Genomic DNA, 26,539 nt, shown 5'->3' on the forward strand with positions numbered 1-26,539 from the left:
CCATGCTTACTATTATATCATGCACACACATATTTGAGGCTATTTGACCATTTTTCTCTTCATCAATTAATTGATAACTATTTTGTCCCTGATTCGAAACTATCTATCATTCTGCCCCTCTTTAATCGACTACTTTGCATGTTTAATCGACTAAATGGTTGTTGAGAGATTTAATCGACTAAATCTCCTTACTTATTTTTTTTGGTCAAATATGGAGATTTAGTCGACTAAATAGGGAGATTTAGTCGACTAAATAGGGAGATTTAGTCGACTAAATATCCCTATTTAGTCGACTAAATCTCCCAACAGCCATTTTTTGTCTGTTTTAGCCATTTAGTCGATTAAAAATGCAAGGTAGTCGATTAAAGAGGGGCAGATTGATAGATAGTTTCAAATCAGGGGCAAAATAGTTATTAATTAATTAATAAGGGGCAAAAGGGTGAAAAAACCCATATTTGAACATCATATGTGGATTCGAGGGCTCAAAACAATTGAGAACTATCTCCATATACCCTAAACTAAATTTACTGAACTAAGCTTTAAGTACATCTTTATGTTCATTTGGCATTGTTTTTAAAGATATATGTCTATTTACTATGTCATTCCCAAAACCTATGAAGGAACCATTTTTTTAGAAAAAATTTTAGCCAAATTTCTTTTAGTATTTGCCTTCGAGTAGATTTTGAAGAGTCATATGAAATAAAAAAACATCTGATTCGGTCAATCGAGCCAAAAGTTATACTTTCCAAAGTTTACACAGTTTTAGGATATAAAGAGATTGCCCTTAAAATTGTTTAAATCCGCAAACACTCATCTCAAGTCCATTTATATACAAGACATTAGAACTTGGTTTGAATTAAAAATATTCATGGATCCAAATTTAAGTTGCTATTTTTCTTGAATTACTCGAGTAACTAGAAGTCAATATGATTAAAAAAAAACAAGGGTAAAAAGTTCATTAGCCCTTTTTGTAGCAGAGAATGTTTTTAACCGCTCCAAGTTATTGTGCCTTAAGAATCGAACCAGAGATCTTTCGTTCAATAGTTCAATTTTTTAGCACAATCCGCTTATTAATTATGTCATTAAAGTATATTAATTTAAACAAACATATTTATTGAAAAAGAAATATGTTTTTCATGTTACATTAGATAAATTATTTCTATAATATAAAAAAATTGGATGAAACTCACTAAAAAAAGAAAAAGGTAAAAAAAATTATAATATTATTTTTTACCATATAAGAAATATATTCCTCTTATTAAAAATGTATAAATTATAAATTCTCAATTTATGTACAAAAGTCAAAAACTGTACTACCAAAACGTATTCTTATAACAAAAAATTGGGTTCGCTTTTTCTCCAGCTACTACAAATAAGTTATTTGCAGTAAACTCAATACGACGTCATTTTGGGACGAAAATCATGGTGTTTTTATAATTTTAATTTATTTCAGGATTATAATAGTCTTTATATTTATAGTTCTTGGGGAATGATATTGTGACAACCCAATCAATCTTACCGTTAGATCGATTATATTGATCTAACGATTATATTTATTTCTATTTTTGTATGGTCATGATTCCCCAAATTTAATACTTTATATTTATTTTCACTTTGTATGGTTATGATTTTCCATATTTAATGCTTTCACTTTAAATATGGGGAATCATGACCATACAAAGATGGAAATAAATATAACCGTTGGATCAACATAATCGATCTAACGGTGAGATTGATTGGTAGTCACTTGGTTGTCACAATATCCTTCCTATAGTTTTTTAAGATTTCAATACAAAAACGATGTCGTTTTGAGAATAAATGCAGATAACTTATCTGCAGTAACTGCAGAAATATTTTTTCCAAAAAAATTATACCAATTCTAATTATAACTTTGAGACAAAAAGACTTCTAAATATTCCCATAAACAAAAACTTGTTTTTAAAACGGAGAAAATGTGTATCATTTTAAAGGATGTAAAGTTGTATCATTTTAAGTGAGAGAAAGAGATAGATAAAGGAAGAGAGAGAGAGTTGACAAAAAATTATAAAGATGTGGATCCAACCTTTTTATGAAAGTAAAAGAATATAAATTGTGTCATTTAAACTGACAAATATTTTTTGCTTTTAAAACTTGAAAGTCGAGACAAATAATAAGAAATGATGTTAGAATTAAAAATATATATATATGTGTGTGTGTGTGATAAGACTGAATTCAAGTGTGAAGTTTTACTGATTAACATTACCAACTCAAAACAGGGAGTTTTACTGATTAACATTACCAACTCAAAACAGGGACTGCTACAGTTCCATCCCCATAGAGACAGACTTGTATTGTAGCTACTGGACAGTACTAGTGCCAACACACAACCAAAGGAAAATATCAATAGGAACCTCCCTCGTACCAAAGCAAGCAGTACAGTGGACCATTTAGGACCTAAACCAAGTTGAGTTACCACATGAGTTTAGGACCGTTTGAAAATACAGACAAAATAGTCAGATACATATTACATATGTTGGGAAACGGTATTTTATATTGTATAGTATAACAAAAGCTTCACTTTAATACAATTCCCCATAACACTCTCCTGTCTAGCATATACATAAAGTTATTACTTAGTATTCTATATTAATTTATTAATGTTTATGGTACATATGTTACACACATATGAAGGCTTGAAAAGTGTACCAAACAGGTTCCTACCACCTCATTCACCTCTTGTCCAGAAATCTCCATTCTCTCCATTCTCATAGCTGCTTCTTCTCACTGTCTCTCTTTCTTTCTCTCTACCTCATACTGGAGTACCCTCCTCAAGTTCATCATATTCAGATCAAATAAATTTTTCTTTTACCATCTGAATACCCATCATCATCATCCTCATTAATCATGGCTATTTTGGTTTATTTTGTGCTTTTTCTTTCCCTGACTGGCCATTCAAGTAAGCACCTAGATTTGCTTGTGTTTGTTTCAAGTTTCAAGATTTAATCATGATAACTCATCTCTGAGATGGGTTCTCATGATTATTTGCTCTTCCTGCTTTTCTGTTTTAATTCTGTGACGTAGCTTTGGGATGGTGAAATGGATTTTGTTCAAGGAGTCTTTTTTACCTTGTTTTCTGTTATGATGAAAGATTTTAATGTTCTATTTTGTAGTGATAAAGAAAAATCTGGGACAAATCCATGCACCTCATTTTGTTTGAATAAAAGGTGGGATTTTGTGTGAACTAAATATTTTATTTTTATTTTCCCCTAAATTTTATCCTATAGGTGCTCTTTACTGTATATGTAAAGATGGTGTGGGTGATCAAGGTCTTCAGAAAGCAATAGATTATGCTTGTGGTGCTGGAGCTGACTGTACCCCTATTCTCCAAAATGGACCTTGTTACCAACCCAACACTGTGAAGGATCACTGCAACTATGCTGTTAATAGCTATTTCCAGAGAAAGGGTCAAGTTCAGGGAAGCTGTGATTTTAATGGTGCTGCCAGCCCCAGTCAAACTGCACCTGGTAAGTGTCATGTACTTGTTTTCAAGCCACCTTCAAATTTTTTGACATCCTTGTTGAATTTCACTTTTACTAATTCTCTCTTGTGCTTATCTCTCTGATCTACAGCTTCGACATCTACATGTGTTTTCCCCACAAGTCCTGGGTATGTTTCTTGATTATGCATCTTGCTGTTTTTGTTTTTTATTTTTCCAGTGATTTGGCTTAATATTCTTTTAAATCCAAGGAATTTTTTTGCTTGTGGTTAGTTGTTGGGTAATTTCCACAATGTATTAAATCTATTTTCCATTTACAGAATATAAAGGTCATCTTACCCAGTTATGAAATCAATTACCTGCTTTTTGGTTGTATTTTAGCATTTGCAAAAAAGTAGCTCTAAATTTGGTTTACTTTATACTAGTTAACATACATTCTTGTTTTGGTTTCTGGTATTTTTTTTTTCTTTATTTGGTACAACATACTTGTAGTTTACATTAGCCAAAAGGCCATTTTTAGGTTCATGTATCCACCGCCCCTGAATCAGATTTAAACACAACTATTTTGAAACATTAGCTGTCATGATTAGGATGTTTCACAATTATTTTTGTCCTCTTCATCCCTAGATGTTTGATTCTAGATCTGTGAACATATATAATATTTGGTGAAATGGTTTCTTTTGCTTAGTACATAATATTAGTAGTCTATGTGAAAGATCATATTAGTAACATAATATTAGTTGGCTTCTACTTGCAGCAATGCAGGTACACCAGGCACCACAACCCCAACAACAGGTACACCAGGCACCACTACCCCAACAACTGGTATACCAGGCACATCACCTTCCACTATAAACCCAACTACTCCTTCAAGTACAACACCAAGCACAATCCCTGGCACTGGGACAGGGACAGGCACAGGCACAGGAACAGGAACAACCACAGGAAGTCCTAATGTGTTTGGAATGAGTCCAACATCTTCAACTGGAACAGGCTTCAATGACTCTAGCAATGGAATGGTTCATTTGAAAGGCACTCATGTGTTACTATTATTATCCCTTGTTCTTACCTTCTGGTTAGTGTTGAGCGTCTAATGGTACAGTGCTAGTAAAAACTTGTGGCGGTTTGATGTGTGGATGAGATTTTGCCAACACATGATGGGTATTCACGTAATTTCATCACAGAGAATCATCCAGAAGCAAACCCCACTTTGTGGCCTTAAATGTTTTTTTTTTTTGTTTCTTTTGGTTTTGTTCCTCCTAAGTCCTATGCACACTTGGGAATATGGTTCCTTTTTCAGTGGCGAATATATTTGATATGACTAGTAATGGGGGTAGAATCTTATCGGTTTCCATTTGTATATTATTATCTATTATCTATGATTATGAGAGGCACTATTTTTTAATTTAATTGAGCCTTGCAACCTCTTATATATAATCTGTTTCTAATCCGTGACACTATAACTTTTTTTTTTTTGTTGAATTATTTTTCTTGCATGATTTGCATTCATCCATCGTTTTCAGCTGCTCACATTACGTAACTAGATTTTCCTATGTTTTCATCACACTAATGAGTGATGACTCGATACGATTATCACTTATTTTGGAAATATAAATAAATATAAGTATGTACTGGCAACGATTAGTGCATACTTGCATAAATTTACATTTATACACACTTTTTTTTTTGTATAGACATTTATTCACACTTTACATGTCCTTATCTTTTACTATTGAATGACGTTGACATTAGAGTATCTGCCTCATTTATTTTTTATTAATTTTTAAAAAAAAATTAATAAAAGATATGTTGGGTTTCATTCTCCCAATTTTGCTCCAGGTGTGCAAATTTTGCCACTTGGCTCAATTTACATGTACAAGTGTCTCCAACAGAGCCAAGTGCATTTGAATGAAAAGTGAAGGTGGCTCAACAAATGTCTCGGCATCACATGCTTGGAACACAATAATATGAGATAATTTGGAATTTCAATAATATTCTCTTTCCCTTGTGAGTTGTGATTATTCATGGTGGGGACCAATTTCTCTTTGGACATAATGTCAATACCAATTGTAAATAATTGAATTTAACATGCTTTCCCTAAACATATGAAATGAATGACGGTGCATGCTTTGGTCGACATGTTTGTATTCCTTTTCTTTTTTTCCCCTGATCTATATGTTAATCCAAAAACCTTAAAATAAAGTTGATGAGAATTTGAAAGAGTCAAAATAGAGAGACTAGTTTACTCGGTTTAAGTCACAAGATGATGACAGCTTACTATATCGGAACACTGGCCACAGTGTCACTGTTGAAAAAAAAAAAAACACTAAAATGTCACGTCAACAGTAAATTTTGCCAAAATATCACGTGGCATATTTCGCTACACGGTGTAGCGAAATATGCCGCGTCAGAATGCACAGAACCAAAAATGCCACATGTCAAACAGGAAGAATTTCGCTACAATGTGTAGCGAAATTCTTCCTATTTGACACGTGGTATTTTTGGTTCTGACGTAGCATATTTCGCTATACCGTGTAGCGAAATATTTGCACACATATTTCGCTACACAGTATAGCGAAATATGTCACGTGACATTTTGACAAAATTTACTGTTGGCATGACATTTTAGTGTTTTTGTTTGCCAACAATGGTACTTTGGCCACTGTCCCTACTATATCAGTGTTATTCCACTGCAAAAAACCGTCTCACGCATTTTCCTATTGGCATGTCTTAGCCACACACAACCATCCCGCCATATGATCCCTATCTTATAATACCTTGATTGTACCTAAGAATAGTTTATAGTATCTTACTATCTTATTTCATCCCTTAGAATAGTTTCCTTATTTCTTTGATTTATTTCTTTATTTGATTATGATTTAGATTCAAATATTAATATAAATAGAAATGAATACTTTGTAGTTTGTATCACATCATAACACATTAATCAATACCAATTTCACATTATCTAGTATTCCAAGCTTTTTTTTCTCTTTTCTTCACGGACAAAATGTTGCGACTTCAACAAATACATCAGTCGTATAAGTAATAAAGTGGTAAAGAGTGAGATTGTCATTCCCACACTTATTTATATAATTAAAGTTGGACTAATCTTGTAAGTTTTGGAGAATATAATTTTAAATTAATAAAAACATAATTTTAAAGAAAATATTTTTGGTTTTCAATATTAATAACTAAGACGCAAGAACACAAACAAGAGCGAGTTAAATTCAATTAAAGACGACGTAGCTAGGGATTCGACTTCCCCAATATTTTCCTAACGAGTCTAATCTTTCATGCAATTAACACTCAAGATCAATAATTGACAATCCTTTCTAATTTAACCGAATCTCCAATCCCTTGGTGGTTTCAATTTTTTACTTTATTCCAACTTTAAGGTCAAGAATTATACTATAGAATTTATAAGACTATTCATAGAACATACAAACTCTAGCAATTAATCAAACGGAATCAAGAAAACAATATTCCTATTGACATGCAAGATTCTAATGCCCATTCAAGATTGACCAGATCATAAACGAGACTAGAAATTTAAAACAAATTAATTACATAATTTAAACATGAAAAATAATTACAAGAAAGATTAAATAGCGTTCAGGAACTCATTGGTTCTGTCTTGCCCTAACTACATAAAAAGAACTAGCCTATCATGTTCAAGAAAACAAGAACAATAGATAAAAGAAAAAGATAATTTATGATAAAACCTAGTTAAAGATGATCCACGGTGAAGCTTTGAGTTGCTTTTCTTCCTTTTCCTTTCCAAAAGCTCTCCTTTGCTTCCTCTCCAGGCCTCTGGCTGCGTGAATCCCCTCAAAAGCCCTAATTGCGTCTCTTTTAAAGAAATAAATCAAGACTTTTAATTTGGATCAGGCTCGCTGCTCAGCGAGCAAATTTTAACTCCTCGCTTGGCTTGCTCGCTCTAGCGAGCTGTAGAGCAAGGGAACGCGAATTAGACAAACGTTCTCATTGGGCTTGCTCACTCCAACGAGCAAGAATTAATTTCGATTAATTTTTTATTTTTCTTAATCTTCATCCTTTTCAACTGCTTTTATTCTCTAGTATTTGTAATTATTATTTTATACCTAAAATAAGATGAAAAAAGATCAAAATCATATCAAGTATAAAAATTTATAATCTTTTGTATTTATTAATTTATATTATATTCTTTATCATATTTATCTTTATTTAATATAATTTTGCTCTTAAAAACATAATGTTTTTGACACTCATTACAAGACAAATACTTCTAAGAGCTTGAAAAATGTCTAGTTTTACTGTACTTTCTTTATTAATGAAAGAGGGGGGGGGGGGGGGGGGGGGGGGGGGGGAGAAGCTGTGCATGACTCCTCCAATAAGTTTAGTCTGATACTTATATTTATCCATTAAATGAAGAAGCTGTACATGACTCCTCCAATAAGTTTAGTCTGATACTTATATTTATCCATTAAATGATTTTCCAACCGAGACCTGATACTGAAATTTTGAAGTTGCTATTTATAGAGTTCTCATGTCCAAATATGCGTTATACATTTATCCATAATATTGGTGATTTATATATTAGAATTAATATTTCTCATGTGAAATAATTTTTTCTCCTATTTATATATAAAAATATGTGGGAGTCATATAAGGCCATATAAAAAGAAAGAACAAAATATAAACTCCACACACATATATATATATATATATATGCGTGTAAAAGATAAAATTATATCCTATAATAAAACAAACATTATTCCCTCATATTATATGATGACATCCAAGATTCTGATGGGTTTAAATGGTTTAGTATTAGGTGTAAGAGATTCCTATAATCGTATTATACTAAGAGCATGTTTGAATCTCTTTTTTAAGCTAGTTATAAGCTAAATCTAAAAATAAGAGCTTAAAAAGAAGAAGCTAAAAGCTGTTCGGTAATTACATAAAATTTTTAACTTAAAAATTACTTAAAAGCACATATTTCAAGAAAATTATCTCTCTCTCTATCTTTATAAATTATAACTCTTCATTTTTTTAACAAAAAGCACGCAATTCAAGAATAACAGATAAGAGCTTAAAAAAAGGCTCCTCCTAGGAGCTTTTAACTTTCAGTTTTTTTCTTCATTATAAAAAAAAGAGTTTTTCGTTATAAGAGCTTTTCTCAAAACCTGTTTGACCTAGCTTATACTAATAAATAGTTTTTAGGTTAAAAATAAAAAAATCCAAACAGGCACTAAGTATGAGATCGCCCTCCTATCAAACACCTTTTACTACCTATATTAATTAGAGGTAGGATATTCTTCCTATCAATTTTTTCTACTACCACCCCACTACCATTTTAAACACTATTAGATTCAAAAGCTAATTTTCTTTTCTCTCTCTTCATTCAACTATTCCTCTAATCTAATGGTGATTAGAGTGGTAAAAGAAAAAATTGTTAGTAAGAATATCCTATCCCAATTAATTATTATAAAATATTTCTAAGTCCTTAATTATATTTGATGAACTTCGTAAATCAGCAATCAATAAATACTTAACAACTCATTAATCCTATTAGTATTAAAAAAGAAATAAGAAAAAAGAAATGCATAAAAAAAAAAACAATTTTATTATCTATGGATACCAAACATGAACATCTTAATTATCTCAAGTGAGTACTTGTGCACCAAACACCACATATTTTCATGTCATCCCAACTAGAGACATCAACATCAACAACACCTTTATTCCAAATTAATTGAGATCGGTGGTAGATGAATCCAAATAAAAGATACGAAAAGGTTGAAAAAAGATAAAAATAAAAATAAAAAATAAATAAATAAGTAAAGTAGTAATAATAATATATATATATATATATATATATATATATATATATATATATATATATAAACATAAATATAAAAGTGATAAAAGAAGGGGAAAAGAAGAAAGGGAAGAGATGAAGAGAAAAAAGAACTAAAAAGGGACCATCTGGAACATAGGAATAACAATGGGCCTCCATGGAACTAAAAAGAACTAACCCTCCACCATACATATAGATTTTCTCCATTTCGTTCTAAGGCACATCGTCCGCCAATCTATATCCCAATCCATTAAGTCTTGTTTTACTACCTTTTTCCAAGTTTCGGTCTACCTCTACCTTTCTACCTTTCTTTGTGTTGAGCTCTTGGTTCTTACGGGAGCATCCAGGGGCCTTCTCATTACGTACCCAAACCACCTCAATCTATGTTCTCTCATCTTTTCAGCCACCGGTAGTGCTCCTACCTTTCGTCGAATATTTTCATTTCTCAACATCCTCATATCTGCTACTCCCATTTTATCCTCATCTCTGCTACTCCCAACTAGAGAATAATTGAAAAAGAGGGACACAAGCCCGACTTGCAGAAAATTTTATATTATTCAGGCAAGAGTCATGTTAGCACCGTCACAAACATATATGTGTATTTTGGCCAAGAGTTAAAACTCTCTTTAATATTCAAGTAAACAGTTCAGTACATAATATGAGAAAGGCTTCTGCATTGAAAACAGCATTAGGCTACTGCTGCAGCAACATTGATTCTATCTTACTCTACAACTATAGTTAGGGAAGGAGCATTCCGAAAACTTATTTAGCTCCATCACCGGCTGGTTTGCCAAAAGTCAAATTGCTAAGTTGCCTTCTTTGTTAGAGAAGGGCAAAAAAGATGTTCAACCTTCATACTTGTGAAACACATTGATTTAATTTCTTGGCCTCTCTCTGCAAAAATTCAGCAATTAATTTGATAGTAGTATCTGGTCTTTCCACATGAGGAAGGTGCCCACAATTGGGTATTTGGCGTACAATGGCATCAGGTAATTCACAGTGTAATTGCTGCAAGATAGAAGTTCAAAAGTAGTTAACTTCGGTTATAGTATTATTAGCATGGAATATTATTCCCTAGCAGTCAAATAAAGTGAAACAAAGTAAGAGAGCATTATGCTTCAAGATCATCACACGCTACAGAAATAGTACTACTTTGTAACTAACCACTGCAAACTTATTGCTGATGATGCGGTCATTTTCTCCCCATATTATCAGTGTTTTCTGCTTTACCTGTTAAACAAATTCAAAACATCTATTTCAGAAGGAAATCAAGCTTCTGGAAATAAAAATGGAGTCCAAGGTGCCCTTATATATCCATAGTTCATACAAATCTGACTCAAAATATGGACTAGAAACAATCTGGGGCAAATAAGGAAATCAAACTTCTTCTCCTGTTCAAATGCCATAAAAACAACATATATCACATACAACATTCTTCAGCAACTAGTAATGCTGCATATACCTTGTTTATCAGGGAAGCAACATTGTAACCACCGCTAGTCATAAAATCTACAGTAGCATCATCCCACCAAGGCAATAAACAATGCAAGCGGCCCACCTATAAAGACAATATGAAGACTTTATTAGCATTCTTCATTCTTGCAACATTCAAAATGACAAAGGATATGAGGCCCATTTTATAAGGGGTCTTCTGTACATAAAGGTACTTTTACAATTATCTTTCTTGGGTATCAAGGATATTTTTGCAGACAGTAATCACATAATATACATGAAATCTTCAGCTGACAGAGACAGTTGCTATAACAAATATAAGGTTGTTCGGATTATCAGCTATCCTATAACTGGCCTAGCACAAGGTGCTTGCCATGTGATGCTGAGTTATCCGTGAGTGCATGTCGCAAATGGCCCATTATCGAGCCAAGTATATAATATGTATACCATGTTATATAGATAAAATGGTAATTTTAGGAGCAGGCAACTCACATTAGTCCAATCAAGGCTGGTGCTGAACGATAGGTTAGTGAAGTTCAAATAGTTGGCAAGTAAGCGCAATGGAAAGCTCTTCAGTAAATATACCTGATTCAAGAAATTGTCAGTTGTGAGTTGCAACTAGTATAATTGATTCCTCAACATCTTCATCATCTCATTCTTATATCTCCCACAACAGAAGCATAAAATTCTAGTGAAAAGATTAAACTAGTCATGCACAAAATCCAGCAGCAAACAAACATTACTGGAGATAACAATGAATTATACAATCTTTAATGAATAAATACTATCATTAGAACCAGAAAATGTTAGGGAATAAAGTTATCCAAGATGAACTGTATCTCATGATTTAATTTTAAAATTCTGAAACATTGTAATTTGCTATCTTTTCGGCAAGCAAGGTTCTTTCTTACTGTACAAACTACAGAGGAGGTTCATCCAATAAAGACCCATTCTTTTTTCAGTACTTTCTTCTTGTTCAACCAGTTTCTATCAACTGGTATCGGAGCTCACATCCAGGGAGTTCTTTCATGGTTTTAACGAGAATGGAGGCATGATTGGATTCTTTTGGAAAAATCTCCAACCAGCTAATTGTTATGATTAATTTGGGTTTCCAACATAATAACACCAACAGATGTAAAAATAAATAAATAAAAAGATGCCATTTCCAAAGCTAAATATCATATTAAGAAATTGTGCACTTGCTTAAAAGTTTAATGAAATAGCCTCTTTATAAACATGTAAAGGTAAGGGTAAGGGTAAGGCCACGTACTAGGATTATCCTCACCCAACCCTTGCAAGTCGGGGTTTAATGGAGAATGGTTTTTTTAACCAAAAACATCAAATGAAGACCCAGAAATAACATGCAGAAAAATTCCATTGACTACTCTTTAGGGGGTAATGAATATTTCGAAATAATTTTCTAGATGATTGAATATACAAGTGAATTAATCCAGCAAGAGAACATTGCATAGATAGAGATGGGAAATGGTGTAATTTTATAGATAATTGCCAGGGATATGTACTTAAGGTTTAAGTAAGTTGGAGAATCCTCACCCCAGCATAAGCTACAGCTCTAGGTAAGGTGGCCAGATTTCCGGTTCCCTCTGCATATACACTAGCATCAATCAAAACAAGCTTTTCCACCTGAAAAGATGAACTGTAAATAAATGACCGAGTACACCAGAGTCATTTAATGAAAAAAAAATTATTAAAGAATTTTCTTGCCAATTGGATCGTGGTTGATTTTCAGAAGTTAAATTATTGGATGGCACATACAGCTTCAGGATAATTGACAGCAAAGTCAATAGCAACAGCAGAGCCAAGGCTTGGTCCAACCAACATCATTGGCCTTCTTATGTAGGACTTCCAAAACTGTTATGGATAAATCCAACTCAGCCTCAACATAGTGTGCAACAATTAGGAGGAAAACAAAAGAGATGTGGATAGAAATTAATTGACAATAGGTAAAAACATCCATTTCTTCAGAAGTTAGTTGATGAATAAATCAAAGCCTACATTTTAACTGATATGTTACTCCAAATCACACATGTTGATAACTAAGGCATACAATTTACTAAGTGAAGGTATAAGAGATACATTAACTACTACACAAGTACCTGATAGAAGTGATCACGCTTTGACACCACATCACAAGGTGGAAGTTTTTCTGATGGATAAAAGAAGAATAAGAGAAGAAAGCATGAAAAAAATCTCGCAAAATGGGAAAGGAATAACATTCAATAGGCAAAGTAGTAAAACAAACCTAAATCAGAGAAACCCCAACCAAGAATGTCAACAGCCCATGTCTCAAAACCAGATTCCTCAAGCAATGGATATGCATATCTCCATTCTAAACATGAGCTGAATAATAAGGCAGCATAAAATTCAGGGGCAACTTAGCATAAAATGCATAAACTAAATTTATCTCTTGCATATTTTGAGCACCTGTCAAAACCATGTAGAAGAACAACTGGAGTTTCCTTGGTCTGCATCAGTGGCTTCACACAGCTACTCATAATGGGATTTTCTGAGAACCTAACCTGATTGAGTCATATGGCATAGATAAGATATTTAGCTACAAAAAATGATTGTGAAGTTGACCTATGCTTAGCATGCTGGACTGTTGAGTGACCATAATGGATGGATGACAACAAGCACAACTCAAACAATTATTGCAAGTGAACAAGCTTAAATAACTTGGCAGACATTTTGCTAATCTAAGCAAATTTGGCAGATAAACAGTATTTCGGTGGAACAGACAATGAAAGTGTGTGTTCATAAATGCTAGGGAGTAAGAGGAAAATCAACAATCCACAGGCTTAGGAAGTCAGGGCTAGTTGCACAATTTTACTAAAATTATAAAATGGCAATGCACAAAGATGCAGTTTAGAGATCCTTAACAAGGGAAATGAAGACCCTTTTCTCTAATGAAAAATATTTGTCAATTGTGTATAATAATACCGCTAAGAAATTATGCAAGAAAAAAACATGTTCTAGAGGCAGAAAAACTTTTTTAAGTTTGGTAAAGAACTTGAGAGAACTGTGTCTAAGGGCCCACAATAAATATTAATGGAAAAAATAAAATAAAAAACTCTAAAGGACCACATCACCAAAGAATGTGTCCCAATAATAAATTCAACCAATCTCCAGCACTCCAAATCCAAAAGAACTTTTAGGAACAAAGAATATTTGAAACTACAGCAAATTTCAGATTCCAAAAAAAAAAGAAAAGAAAAAAACTTAGTCCCAGCAAAAGCGAGCCCAAGGATTTTGTACAAGTAAATTAGTTACATCAGGCTTGTAGTGATTTTCTGAGCAATGTCAGGGATAACACACACATAAATGTAAATAAAAGCATAAAACAAAGAGCAGTACTACTAAACAGTATACAATGCAGTAATTAACGAGTAACCAAAAATTTAGAAATGGAAGCAAATGAAATCCTGCAAAAACGGTGACTTTAAAAAAAAAAAAAAAGAAAGAAAGAAAGAAAGAATGTAATAGTTTACATGTACGGGTAGTCTCTCAATCCGCATGGCTAATTTTCGAGCAAAAGGGTCTTGAATTTTCTTAGCCTCCTTAGGAAGAAATGAAGGTAACCCAAACCCATCAGCAACAACCCTTAATCTCATGGGCAAAAGCCCTGAACCGAGGGACAGAGAAAAATACATCTTGTGTGTTCCTAGGAATAAAGTTTTGGAGGTTTTATAACAAAGACAACAAACAGCCTCCACGAGGATAAAAACTTCAAGCACGTTCAATACTGAACTCCATGTTTTGTTTTATGGCAACATAAGACTAATTTTATTTTCAATAGACTTTTCTTTTTCTTTTTCTTTTTAAATAATAAATCTCACCACATATGTCTCTAACATAGATGAACCCTTTATTTTATTAAACAGAATTTTTTTTAGTTAGTTTTTTTTTTTATATTTTAGGGTCGAGGTTTTCTCGACAAGTCTCAGCTTACAAACGAGAGAGGGCGGTTAGGTGTGTCAGTCTCATGCACATCACACAGTTCTTGGTGGTGTGCATAACGCGTTCTGAAACAGGAACGTGTTTCAAACTCGCGCTCATGTGATTAAGGATCTTGTCTCACGCGTTTACTTGCGTGTGGGTTAACAAGTAACAACAATAGTTTCCTTCTTCTTACTAATTGCAGAGTGATAAATGGTAACCGATAAATGAGTAAACCCGTAACTTTCTGCTGTTCTGACAAGTACAGTTTTAACTTTTAAGGCATTTTTTTTAATAATAATACTGTTTTTAATTTTATTTGTAGTTCCTATAAATTAAAGTAATATTCATTCATAATATTAATATGTAAAATACTTTAGAATAATATTATGCTTTGGTACAATAGTTACAATACTCAAGTGTTATTATGTGTAAGGGGATGTCTGTTACACGTATTTTGTTTTTTTAATTTTCGGCAAAGTGACATTCAGAATTTTAAAGGATTGTAATTTTTTTTTGCAGAATCTATTTTTTTTCAAGATTTTGATTTGTAAATACTTTTTAAAAGAAAATGTCATCAAAAATACTATAGAGGGATGATATTCTTGAATTTCTGACAAGTGAAAAAATATTTTAACACTAATGTGATGATTGCATCATTAGATATAAAATCAGAAAATTTGAATCAACACTCTTCATAATATTTTAACCTATCAAAATAGCTTTTTAGTCAGATTTTCAAACAATTCATTTTTTCAACATATTCTTAATAATCATGATTCCTAATCATAAAATAAATTTTCCTATACCAAACGATGTGTAAGAGTTAATTATTTTTATTTATATCACCTGGAAGTATGGTTACCATATATGGGCAGCGTCACCAGAAGCATTACTCTTCTGTTTTTGTTTTCCTACAAGACTATTAATGGTTCAAGAGGGAAACGTTGCTTTCTATTTAATGTGAAAATAACGTTAGTTTTGCTGCATTAAATATTAGAGTACAGTATCCACCAAAATAATAATAATCAGAGTACAGTATATTTATTTGACGATGTATTTTTGAAATGAGAAATGAATTCCTTGTAACTATTACAAAATTGCAGGATATATTAGTGGGAAATAAAAAATTATTGTCATACAAAATATTAATAAATAATGTAGTTTCATAAGTCTCAGTCTTTGAATTGATAGCTGTCCCGTCTACTCTTTTTTTTTAACTTACTGTTCAAATAGTTCTTTATGTGATTGATTTCCTAACCGTGAAAGGCAACAATTGGTGACGAGTGATCTATAATTATAATCAAAACAATATTATACTTACAACATTCTTTCATTTATAATAGGGAAATTCTTCTCTTATGTCGCATAAGATACTTGTTTTATGTTGCACGTTCATAAAATCTTGTGTTCATTTTTTTTTTTTCTAAATATTATGGGCCCCACAATTTTATTTCACCAACATAAGATTAATATCTTCCTTTATAATATTATAAAACCAAATTTTAATTGTTAATTTCTGTTAATTTAATAATTATAATTTATTGGATCATACTTATTAATTTTTAATAAATTATAACTTTTAAATTAATAAAAATTAATAATAAAAATTTAGTTATAAAATATTATAAATAATTTTTTTTTATAAATATAACCTCCTTTTATAATCGAGTTCAAGACAATCGCAAATGGTTGTTGGAGATTAAGCATCAATATTTTGTCTCATTGTTTAAAGACTCCGTCACTTAAAAGCTCTTGTACCTCAAATGCTCAAAGAAGAATGTTAAAGATTTAATCCAAAATGTTTACATATATTTTTTTTCATTGTACGATAATGATAAAATTCCTTTATTTTATTCCAAATTACTCATGACTAGTATAAGAAGGTCATTTTATAATATTGTTGCATATCAACATATCTACACCGCTTTAAATGTTTAACTTTTCTTTTTTTGGAACAACGTTATACTCTTTTGATTTCAATACAATAACGAGTTTATGTTTTGAAGAGATTTATTATTGCATGTGTTACTCTTCGTAGAAAAATAGTTACCTATAAAATAAAATTGTAACAAAAGTATAAAAAGTTATTTTCCATTGTGCTATGATTGAAATGTTGAATGCATTGTATCAACAAAAAAAAATGTTGAATGCCTGCCTTTTATTGCCGTGGTTGAATGCATGTCCCCTTTTTTTTATACCCGTAATTGATTGCACACATATCACCATTGATAGAACTCTTCCCACCAAAGGTAAGGGAGGTGAGTTTAATCCACCGAACTCATCTGAATAAACTGTTTTCAGATATCATGTCACCAAAAAATGAATGCATGTAAATGTAAGTAGAAAAGATTTTTCATAAATATTTATCATGAATATATATTTTTTTATGTTGCATAAAATAATTTTGATTCATGCACATATAAAAAATGGACGTTATCTCATTTTTTGTGTTTTTCTCTCTTCTTTTTCATAGGTTTCACTCGTTTTTTATATTATATAAAATTAAATTATCTTGAAAACATATTTCCCTCAAATGAAAAAGGTAGGTTGATTTATGAAGAGTATTTTCTAGCTACACTCAGAAATCCGGAAAGCGAAATTGCAGATTGCGGAGCACACAAATCAGAGACTAGTTGCCGTTAAAATTTTAAATATATAGTTTAAATTATTATTTATAAGTGAAATTTTATATTTTATTACAAAATTTATAAAGTTTTTTTTTTTAATTTCAATAATAAATATGAATAGCAATAGTAACCATTATAAAGTAAGGAGTATTCATAACAAAAGAAGCTTGAGCAATGATGACTTTCAATCGTACATATGAATCACCTATAAAGTGGAATTACTTACAATGATAATTAAACCAAGAACTTAGAAATAAAATCTTTTTAATCAGTACCAGCTAAGGCAATTCCAATTGCACAAACAGCAACTAAGGCATGTTTGGTGTATAGTATAGGATAAGGCTGGAAAGTATAAGGCCTGATAGTATAAGACCTGATTGTATAAGACCTGATTAAATTTTGATACTATCCAGCATTTGGTATGATATTGTATAAAGATAATATCTTCCAAGATTTTAAAAATTAATATATTAAAAAAAATTATTTTAATATATAAATATTAAAATGATATATTAGTTCTTGGGAATTGTACTTGTAAGCAATATTAATACATCAACCTCTTATCAGGCCTAATCCACCACTCTTAGGCCGGATTAAGTTATACATCATTTTGATGTATAAAGGGATCCTGCTGTATAAGCTTATACTATACGAAAGTTACACCAAACAACTAAAAATATCATAATGTATGATATAAACTTATACTATCAGACCTTATACATCACACCAAACAAGCACTAAAAGTAGTCGGTTAATGGGAACCTCGTAGGGACAAAGTCATTTGATGTCACGCCTAAGAAAGTTTCTTGGGCTCCCCTAAATTAAAGACACTAGTACCAAGGAAGGGTTACTTTCATAGGGTTTGTACTTGCACAAAACAGACACATGTATAAAAAAGCACAACAGAAGAAGTCATTATTACAGGTCACAACTGTGCAAATAAATGCGTGAAAGTCAATACACGGTGATTTATAAGTGAAAGGAGGAATTTAATTACGAAAAATCAATGGTTTTGAAGCATAATTAATAATTCACTACCATAGGGGTGGACCGCTTTCTTCTTTCATTTCTTTCTTCCTAATTTTTTTTTTATTAGAGAAGATCAATGCAACTTTTTTTTTCTTTTGGTATATATAAATGCTTAAATTAATGGAGTTACCTCCCATTCAAGGTTAGGGAACAATGTCAATCTTAATGAGAATTTAAAGTGAAATTCCATATCACCTATAGGAGGAAAGAGAGAGAATCAAATCCAAACTCAAGATTAATGCACCTTTCATTACACAAAAGATTTTCGTTTTATCCTTTAACATAACACAACAAATTTTTTTACACTCATAATATTTTGTGGGGTCCACACTTTTTAAAACAAAAAAATAAATAAAAAATTAAGACACGCAAAATGAATCTTTATAATATTATACAATCATTTTTCCTACAACATAACTCTTATAAAACCTTGACATAAATTACATAAAATAAACTGAGGTACTTCTTAATCTTTTTGCTTTCTTGGCCCTCCATTTGTTTTATTTATTTATTTTTAACATTTTACCTCCATCTATTTTTGTCATAATTCACAGGTCATCATAAATCAATGTTATTAAATCTTGACCAGTCATTGACTCGACTAAGGTACTGAGTTAATGAATTATTAGTTCAATCAATTAAATCAAATTTATATAAAAATATATAATAATAAGTATATTTTAACGTCAAATTTCTTGTAATATAGAAGCTCATTTTATGTGATCCAGACTTCATAATCCTTATCCTAAAATGGAAAGAAAAAAAGACCGAAGAAAATTTGAAAAGAAGAGAAGAATGTAAATAGATTTTTTTTTTCTTTTTTAAAAAAAGTGCACCCAAAAGATTATGTATAGGATGTATATTAAAAAAAATCCCTAACATAAAAAAAATCCCTAACATAGTGATAACCATTGCTGGCAAGCCCTAGCAGGTCATGGATTTGATTCTTAGAGAGTCTACAACTTCAAATATTTTATAAAAATTTCAAAAGCCAATCAATTAAAAAACCCGATACTAATTCCACGCCAGTTGGACTGTATTTAAAATATTAAAAGTGAATTTTTAGTATTTTATTAAATCCAAACCGGACTGTTTGGTCCGTCCGGTTCACTCAAGCAGTGGATCATGGATATCCAGATCAGTTAGTAGATTGGTTGTGCAATCAACCCGATGAACCAAATATAATCCGAAAATGGATACTCTCATAGTAAAAAAAAAAACATGATATGATCATGTGAGAAGATCATAATCATACAAAGGTAAATCAACGGTTATGATTTTATAACTATCTATTTTAACATTTTTTTTCTCTCCTTCTTTATTACCATTGATCCACCTTTGTATGGTTATGATTCCTCACATGACATGGTCATGTGAATTTTCACGAGAGGATCCAGATCCACTGAAGTCTTAGAAGAGTATAGGCCAACTCACACTCCGTAAATAAAAAGCTAGAACAAACACCGGATAAATATTTCTTATTACACATATTAAGTTTGAAGGGGAATGTTATACTTACAATCTATTCAACGGTTGTCATTTATTGCGAATTAATAATTAATTGATAAATTTGATTTGCAAAAATCTTAACCGTTGATTGACGAAAATTAACGGTTAAGATATGAATATAAGAAGTTGTAAACGAAAATATATTCTATGTATAACCTTCCCAAGTTTGAAAGTCCAAACATGCATAAAGTTGTGCAATGATCTAGGAAAGGACAACAGTAAACAACCTTGTATTATATTTGTAAGAGGCTGATTACTTGCACCAAACCTGAACTCCGAGTTCCATGGCGACAACACTAACCATTGTGGCTTTGTTCCTGCCTTAATTCTTGTTCAAAAAAAAAAAAAAAAATAGAGATAAAAAAAAAAAATCAATAACGATACTTCAACTCCGTTCCTGCTTTATTTCTTGTTCTACACCTACAACCTTAAACCCTTTTCTTGATAGTTTTGTTTTTGTCTCTGGTTGACACCAATGAACATTGCGAATACTTCTCCCTTCGCATTGGGCAATCTCTTATTTACGTGTGTGCACTTCAGTTAATCCTAGGCACATGCTTAATTGTCCTATTACAGTTCAATGAGTCATTTCAATGTCTTGCAATAACTATGAGCAGTTCCTCTTCAGCTGAATGATCACTGTTTCCTATGCCCTGATGAGGCCATGAGCACAGCAACAGCCACAATAAACATAAACAACATACTTCCTAGCAGTATATATGTTCTTCCTGATGATTTCCTATACTCCCCAAACAGAACGATGCCCCAAAAAGTGCTCACTAGTGGAAGTGCCTGTTTGAACAATTCAAGAATTCATTGAACACACAAAAGTCAGATATTGAGAAAATTGGTAACTCGTGTGTCCATGACAAAGTAAGTTTTACATTATTATCGTCTAAGTCTAGGCACACCAGTTGTTGCTGTGTAACTAGGAGGTTACAAGTTCGATTCATGTAATTAGTCTCTTGCAAATGCAAATTGTAAAGTACCATTTCTCTAGCATGTCCCCTCACATAAGAGTCCATTGGGCTTAAAGGGTGGACAATGCATCAAGACCCGCTTATTTGTGCTACGAAACTCCACAATATTTAATTATTTTTTTAATAGAATGAGGGGTGGTAAGGATCGAACTCATGACCAAATGACCACGAAAGCTCTTATACCATATAAAGAACTATTTCAACCCAAAAATTTAAGTTTTTAGATTAGACTACATTAATGGTTTTATATTATATTTTTCTAACACAAAGTAAAACCTTTCTTGGACCTTGAGCAAAGCGGGAACTTTATAGCACCATGTTGCCCTTTATGGTCATATTATGCCCATAAATTGTTGATATAATATGATCTAATGTTATAGATGTAATAAAACTCACTTGGACAGCATCTGCTGCTGCATATCCTGCAGCTTGACCTCCCATGAATTGGAGACCATTCCCAAACCCACAAAGGAGACCAGCCAACAAGGCCCAGCCTCTGCCATCCCAGTCCCCCAAATAAGCCTTCAATGATGAGTTGGGTAAGTTTAAGATAGGGTGGTAAAGGAAGGTGATGTTTAGAATTATGGCAATAACAAAACAAGAGATTGAAAAATAGAAGAAGGCAGTATAAACAGTCAAATGGGGAACCCCTTCTTTTAAAGTATGCCACTGGTCATTTGTTGCTAAATTGAATGCTGGTGAGAACAAAGAGAAGCAAAGTCCAGCAAAGAAAGTTATAGTCAATCCAATGAAAGTGCTCTTCCCAAAAACCTGCAGCAGAATTTCATTTTAGAGTAACATTTACGATTAGTGAGAAGGCTTTGGTTTCTGACAAGTGTATCTGCTTTTCAAGGTAGATTAATAGAATGCTTCTTCAAAGTCATCATCCCTTAACATACTAAATATATGAAATATTATAGTGACCTGCCTTAATAGCTCTTCTTTTCTCAAGCTCTATAAGAAAAACTGCAGTTCCTGCTTTGGATTTGTCTGCTGAATTACTTCCGCTCTCAAGATCCTTTGATTTAACTACATTAATATATATTGAAAAGGTAGAAAAATTTAGTATCTTAGAAAATATAACAATCCCACAATTTGAACCTTATCCGAGCTACTTACCTCTATTTCCTTCTTTCATAGTGTCCCTGGAAAAATAAAAAAAGTTGCTGATAAAATTAGCAAAATGCAACCAAATATAGATAGCGAAAGAAGACAGACCGCAGCAAAATCAAATACAATCAATGGCATGATAAGTGATACGCCAGGACTTAAACAGCTCTATGCAGACTATGCTAATACTCCAGTGAACAAGATACATATGGAAGACCTATAAACAACCAAATCAACACTCATCAAAATCAACACATATGGAAGACCTCTTTTATTGAGTTACTGTTCATAACATTAATTGAGCTGGTTGTTAACTTTTTGCTTATGCTAGTGTGACAATTGCCTTCATAAATTTAGCTGATTTACATAATAGCTGACAGTTCCCAAAGCACATGCACTTCCTGATTTGTTTCCAAACACAGCCTAAACAAGGGACCCCCCCCCCCCCCCCCCCCCCAAGGAAGAATACAGGGTCAAAAACAAGTTGAAAAGATACTAGGAAATGAGTAAGGGACATTAACCATAAACTTAACACCTGTACCCAATAAGTCATATCTCAATATAACTATAACCAAACAATACATACGAGGCTCCATCTTTATAATCACTTGGCAAATTGTTGAGCTTGGCTTTATTATCAGCATTATTAGATGAATGAACAGCAGAGCCTAGACAAACTGCAATCAAAAAGCAACCAACTCCTGGGAAAAGGATCTCAGCTTTATTGATTTTGTCATCCAAGAAGTAATTCAATGTTGTGCCTGTTACAATTGGAAACAAAGACAGTGCAGTAGAAATCAGTACTGGAGCAAGCCCAAAATCATTAAAGATGTCAAAAATTTTCAGTGCATAGCCTATGCACACTCTCATCCTTACATAAATCCCTACATGGCATGTTCATCCATGTCATTGAGTATGTATATATATATATATATATATATATATATATACTTGTTTGCTTTAGTTATTTAATTATTTTAGAGTGAGTATGTCAGTGAGATACCTATGACAACAGTTATGCTTGCTGTGATCACTTCAGTAACTGAGAGCCCAACAAAAGCAAATGCGTATTGTGAGGACAGATTCCCAAGGCTAAGGACCACACCACCCGCCATAGCAAACATAACAGAGGGCCAATTATCCTGCACGTAATAACTTAAGTAGATTGTTAAAGCAATTGCAGGCTATAATATGCAATTACAGATAAAGTTCAAAGCTAAGCATGCTTTTAACTGTATAGTTTCAAAGACAACTAAAATTAAACTCAGTACATAATTATTACTAAAGTTTGAATGATTAAAATATTAAGCTAAACATTACAACATTCCCTAGATTTTGCTGATTGCTCCACATGTGCCCTATATTTTAAAACCTACACATACCTGCCCTCTTGACATTTTGTAAGGGATGAGCGTGTACATGTTCAAATTAGCAGGATGGCTTGATGAAAATCAGGAACAAGCAGGGAAGGAGGGAGCCAATTCCCCTTTTGTTTGTAGATTTTCATAAAGCTTAATCATTAAGAGACTCAGCCATTTTGATTTGATTGAACCATTACAATATAATACCATTAAGAAATATTATTCATAACCCATTAAAATCGTTTTGCACCTATCACGAACATCGAAGACATTTTATCTACAAATTATATTCCACTTATAAATAATTCTTAGGTTTCTGGTATTCATGCACAAATCTCATAGCATATTAATGATAGTGACATAGCATGTAATTCTTCAACACGTCCAATTTTTCGTGCATGTTTTTGTTTCTAAAATCAAAATTTCCAAAATATCATCTACTTATAAGACTAGGGTGGTAAACAAACCAGGAGCCTTTGGTTTGGCTCGTGAAGGCCTGAGCTTACATGTCTAAAATTGGTTGTTGGAACCAGGCTTGAACTTGTATAAAAGCTCGTTTAATAAAAAGGCCGCAGGCTCCAATTCAAAAGTTCGACCTTAGAGCCTTCCAGGCTGGCCTAGTATATTAATTTTTTTATTTTAATTTTTTATACTACTTGTAATAGTCTTCTCTCTCCTCGATCCATTTCACCCCATTTTATTGGTTAAACAAACTTTTTGAATGATTTTGTTCTATATTATGTTGTTTGGATATATATTGAATTTACGAATATTTATGGAATTACTAGTACTGTTGATTGTATATTATGTTTGGATAAATTTTTGTTCTCTTATTTTTTCTAAACAGGCTAAAGCAAGCTTTTATTTTTTGTAAATAAGTCAGGTAACAGGCTGGGTCTTGCTGACACATTTAAACACAGACTTAACCTTTTAAGACCAAAGCTTGGCTCGGCTCGGCCCGTTAACACCCCTAGATAAGGCCTCTGTTTAGGATTAAGGTGACTCTCACATGCCTTGATAAAGTATCTTTTATTTTTCTATGATGATAACAACTTCAGAATACAATGAGTAACAGTACCTGAGCAAGTTGAGCTAAGAAATTTGGCTCACCAGGTGTGCTCTTGCCTATCTCACCAAATGTAAAAGCAATGATTAGAGCAGCCAAGAGATTGGTGATTGAGTAATCAAGGTAGGTATGCTGAGGAAGACGACCTCGCCTTTCTAACAGAGTTAAAAAAGCAGGCCATGTCCCCAAGAAGAAAAGAGACAAGAGCATGCACCCTATGGCTCCTCCCTTGCTCTCCACCATATACATTTTCAACTCAGTACATAAAATGCTTTCAGAAAGTGAAGTAATCAAGGAGGAAATACCAGAGAAATCCTGAAAGCAGCATCAATTAGTCGAACTTCAGAACAATACCAAAATGACAAGCCATTACTGGAATGTTACAAGCAATAAGGTCCCAAAAAAATTCACCCACAGAAAAGAGGACAGAAAATCATGCAACCTTATAAGCTGAAATAAAACTTAAAGGGGGGATGGATCTCCTGAAACATTAGAAATCACAATCAAAGTCAAAGGCAAAATTATGTATATAATAAACGGCATAAAAATTATTTTTAGAGTAAAAACTCTTTTTGGTCCTCAGCAAATTTTACGATCCCTGCTTTAGTCCCTAGCAAAAATAAAAAGGCCCATCGTGGTCCCTAAGAAATTCAAGATGGACCCATTTCAATCATTTTGAGGATTAATATGGGTCTTTTTTGAATTTGTGAGGGACTACGATTTCAACTAAATAGGTTCATTTTGAATTTCTTAGAGACCATGATGGGCCTCTTTATTTGCTAGAGACTAAAGTGGACATCGTGAATCTTGCTGACTACCAAAAAGAATATTTACTCTTATTTTTAATAGTGAAAAACTCAAATTGAATAAGATGGATGAAAAAGATAAGCATTATCTCCACCCGAGACAAAACTGCACATATACACAAGCACATAGAGAAGAACTGAAAATAGAAACTCATATTCTTGGTTTCCATCGATTAAAATTCACTGAAATCCGGTTATCTCTCCACTGATATGTTGAAAGGGGTTGCCAGCTAAAGGCAAGTATATAACAAAGTAAAAATTAAGTTTTTAATCTTGATGAGAAAAAAAGGAAGAAGCATAATCTTCACAAACTCAAGAATGCATATACACAGACACGCACTGACAGAGAACTGAAAAGAATCCTCTTACCTTGGAATCCATAGATCAGAAGCAACATAAACAAAAAGTCAGCAAAAAAAAGTCTTTATAGTAGCTTGCAAGTTAAAGGCTCAAACAGTGTATAAAAAGATTAAAAATCCACCCAGTTGATTGTAACGTTAGCAATAGTGGGCCAAACAAATTATTCATGGACCAAAATTTCCCGGGAAAAGGTTTCAGAATCTCACAAAACTGTTGATGGGGTCATGATTTTATCTCTGCAAGTTTGAAGAATTTGGAAGTACTTGACTTGATATCAGTAAGAAAAAAACTGTGAATGGAATTGGGTTCTCAGTTACCTACCTCTAAGAAAACGAGGAACCCTTTGAATTGTGAGTACGATCCATTGAGGCAATACAATCAACTGAACTGGAATCTGGACAAAGATTCCAACTTTTTGACTTGGAATATCAATTACTTGATTATTTTTGTTTTGATTAGACGAATATCTTCTCTCTCTCTCTCTATCTCTCTTTTTTTTTTTTGTAGTAGATGTTCTCTTTATTATCCTTAATTACTGTCTCTTAATATAATATATATTATGTATTAATACATACATATATATATATATATATATATATATATATATATATATATACGCTACTATCTCCTGTTACAGTGTATTTATTTTTCACTTTGTTTTGAATCTTCATTCACAGCTTTAGAATTGCAATTATTGTATTCTTGAAGAATGTGGGACAAAGTCATGCTGATGACTTTGATATCATGTCAAAGACTTACTTGACGTGTTACTTTAGCATTGGCAAGTTTTGTTTCTGCTTTTGCTCAAAATGCTAATGTTCTTCACAAATCTTTCAAGACTAGTGCAATTTAATCATGATTCAATTGCAAGTTTAACTAATTAATCTAAATAAATCATAACTTAAAAATATTGCCAGTTTAATTACTGATTGGGTTTTTAAAACATTAGTCTAAAGACTCAA

The 26,539-nt window shown here is 32.4% G+C and overlaps 3 protein-coding genes across 4 annotated transcripts; 1 reads left to right on the forward strand and 2 right to left on the reverse strand.

Moving 5' to 3' along the window:
- Window positions 1–2,582: 2,582 nt before the first annotated feature.
- Window positions 2,583–4,897, forward strand: LOC133292823 (PLASMODESMATA CALLOSE-BINDING PROTEIN 3). The gene is made up of 4 exons (XM_061491277.1): window positions 2,583–2,935; window positions 3,264–3,503; window positions 3,609–3,645; window positions 4,233–4,897. The coding sequence occupies exons 1-4, from the start codon at window positions 2,884–2,886 to the stop codon at window positions 4,567–4,569; spliced, it is 666 nt and encodes a 221-aa protein (XP_061347261.1). The 5' UTR covers window positions 2,583–2,883; the 3' UTR covers window positions 4,570–4,897.
- Window positions 4,898–9,933: 5,036 nt separating this feature from the next.
- On the reverse strand, window positions 9,934–14,580 carry LOC133292855 (alpha/beta hydrolase domain-containing protein VTE7). The gene is made up of 10 exons (XM_061491333.1): window positions 14,279–14,580; window positions 13,215–13,309; window positions 13,033–13,130; window positions 12,887–12,936; window positions 12,546–12,641; window positions 12,324–12,413; window positions 11,262–11,354; window positions 10,780–10,875; window positions 10,482–10,547; window positions 9,934–10,325 (listed from the first exon to the last, which is right to left on the reverse strand). The coding sequence occupies exons 1-10, from the start codon at window positions 14,438–14,440 to the stop codon at window positions 10,170–10,172; spliced, it is 1,002 nt and encodes a 333-aa protein (XP_061347317.1). The 5' UTR covers window positions 14,441–14,580; the 3' UTR covers window positions 9,934–10,169.
- A 5,563-nt stretch (window positions 14,581–20,143) lies between these two features.
- LOC133292812 (ureide permease 1-like) lies at window positions 20,144–26,075 on the reverse strand. Of its 2 annotated transcripts, XM_061491262.1 has the most exons (8): window positions 25,899–26,075; window positions 24,424–24,893; window positions 22,988–23,126; window positions 22,571–22,745; window positions 21,994–22,019; window positions 21,803–21,903; window positions 21,271–21,645; window positions 20,144–20,686 (listed from the first exon to the last, which is right to left on the reverse strand). In XM_061491262.1, the coding sequence occupies exons 2-8, from the start codon at window positions 24,658–24,660 to the stop codon at window positions 20,531–20,533; spliced, it is 1,209 nt and encodes a 402-aa protein (XP_061347246.1). In that variant the 5' UTR covers window positions 24,661–24,893; window positions 25,899–26,075; the 3' UTR covers window positions 20,144–20,530. The 2 variants fall into 2 exon arrangements, with proteins under 2 accessions (XP_061347246.1, XP_061347245.1); XM_061491261.1 differs by lacking the exon at window positions 25,899–26,075 and having other exon boundaries at window positions 21,990–22,005; window positions 22,567–22,745; window positions 24,424–24,726.
- Window positions 26,076–26,539: the final 464 nt, after the last annotated feature.

The sequence above is a fragment of the Gastrolobium bilobum genome, unplaced genomic scaffold (assembly GCF_033153095.1).
Source record: "Gastrolobium bilobum isolate Gb01-03AN ecotype WA unplaced genomic scaffold, APGP_CSIRO_Gbil_v1 utg2530, whole genome shotgun sequence".
In the NCBI taxonomy this organism is placed as follows: Eukaryota; Viridiplantae; Streptophyta; class Magnoliopsida; order Fabales; family Fabaceae; genus Gastrolobium; species Gastrolobium bilobum.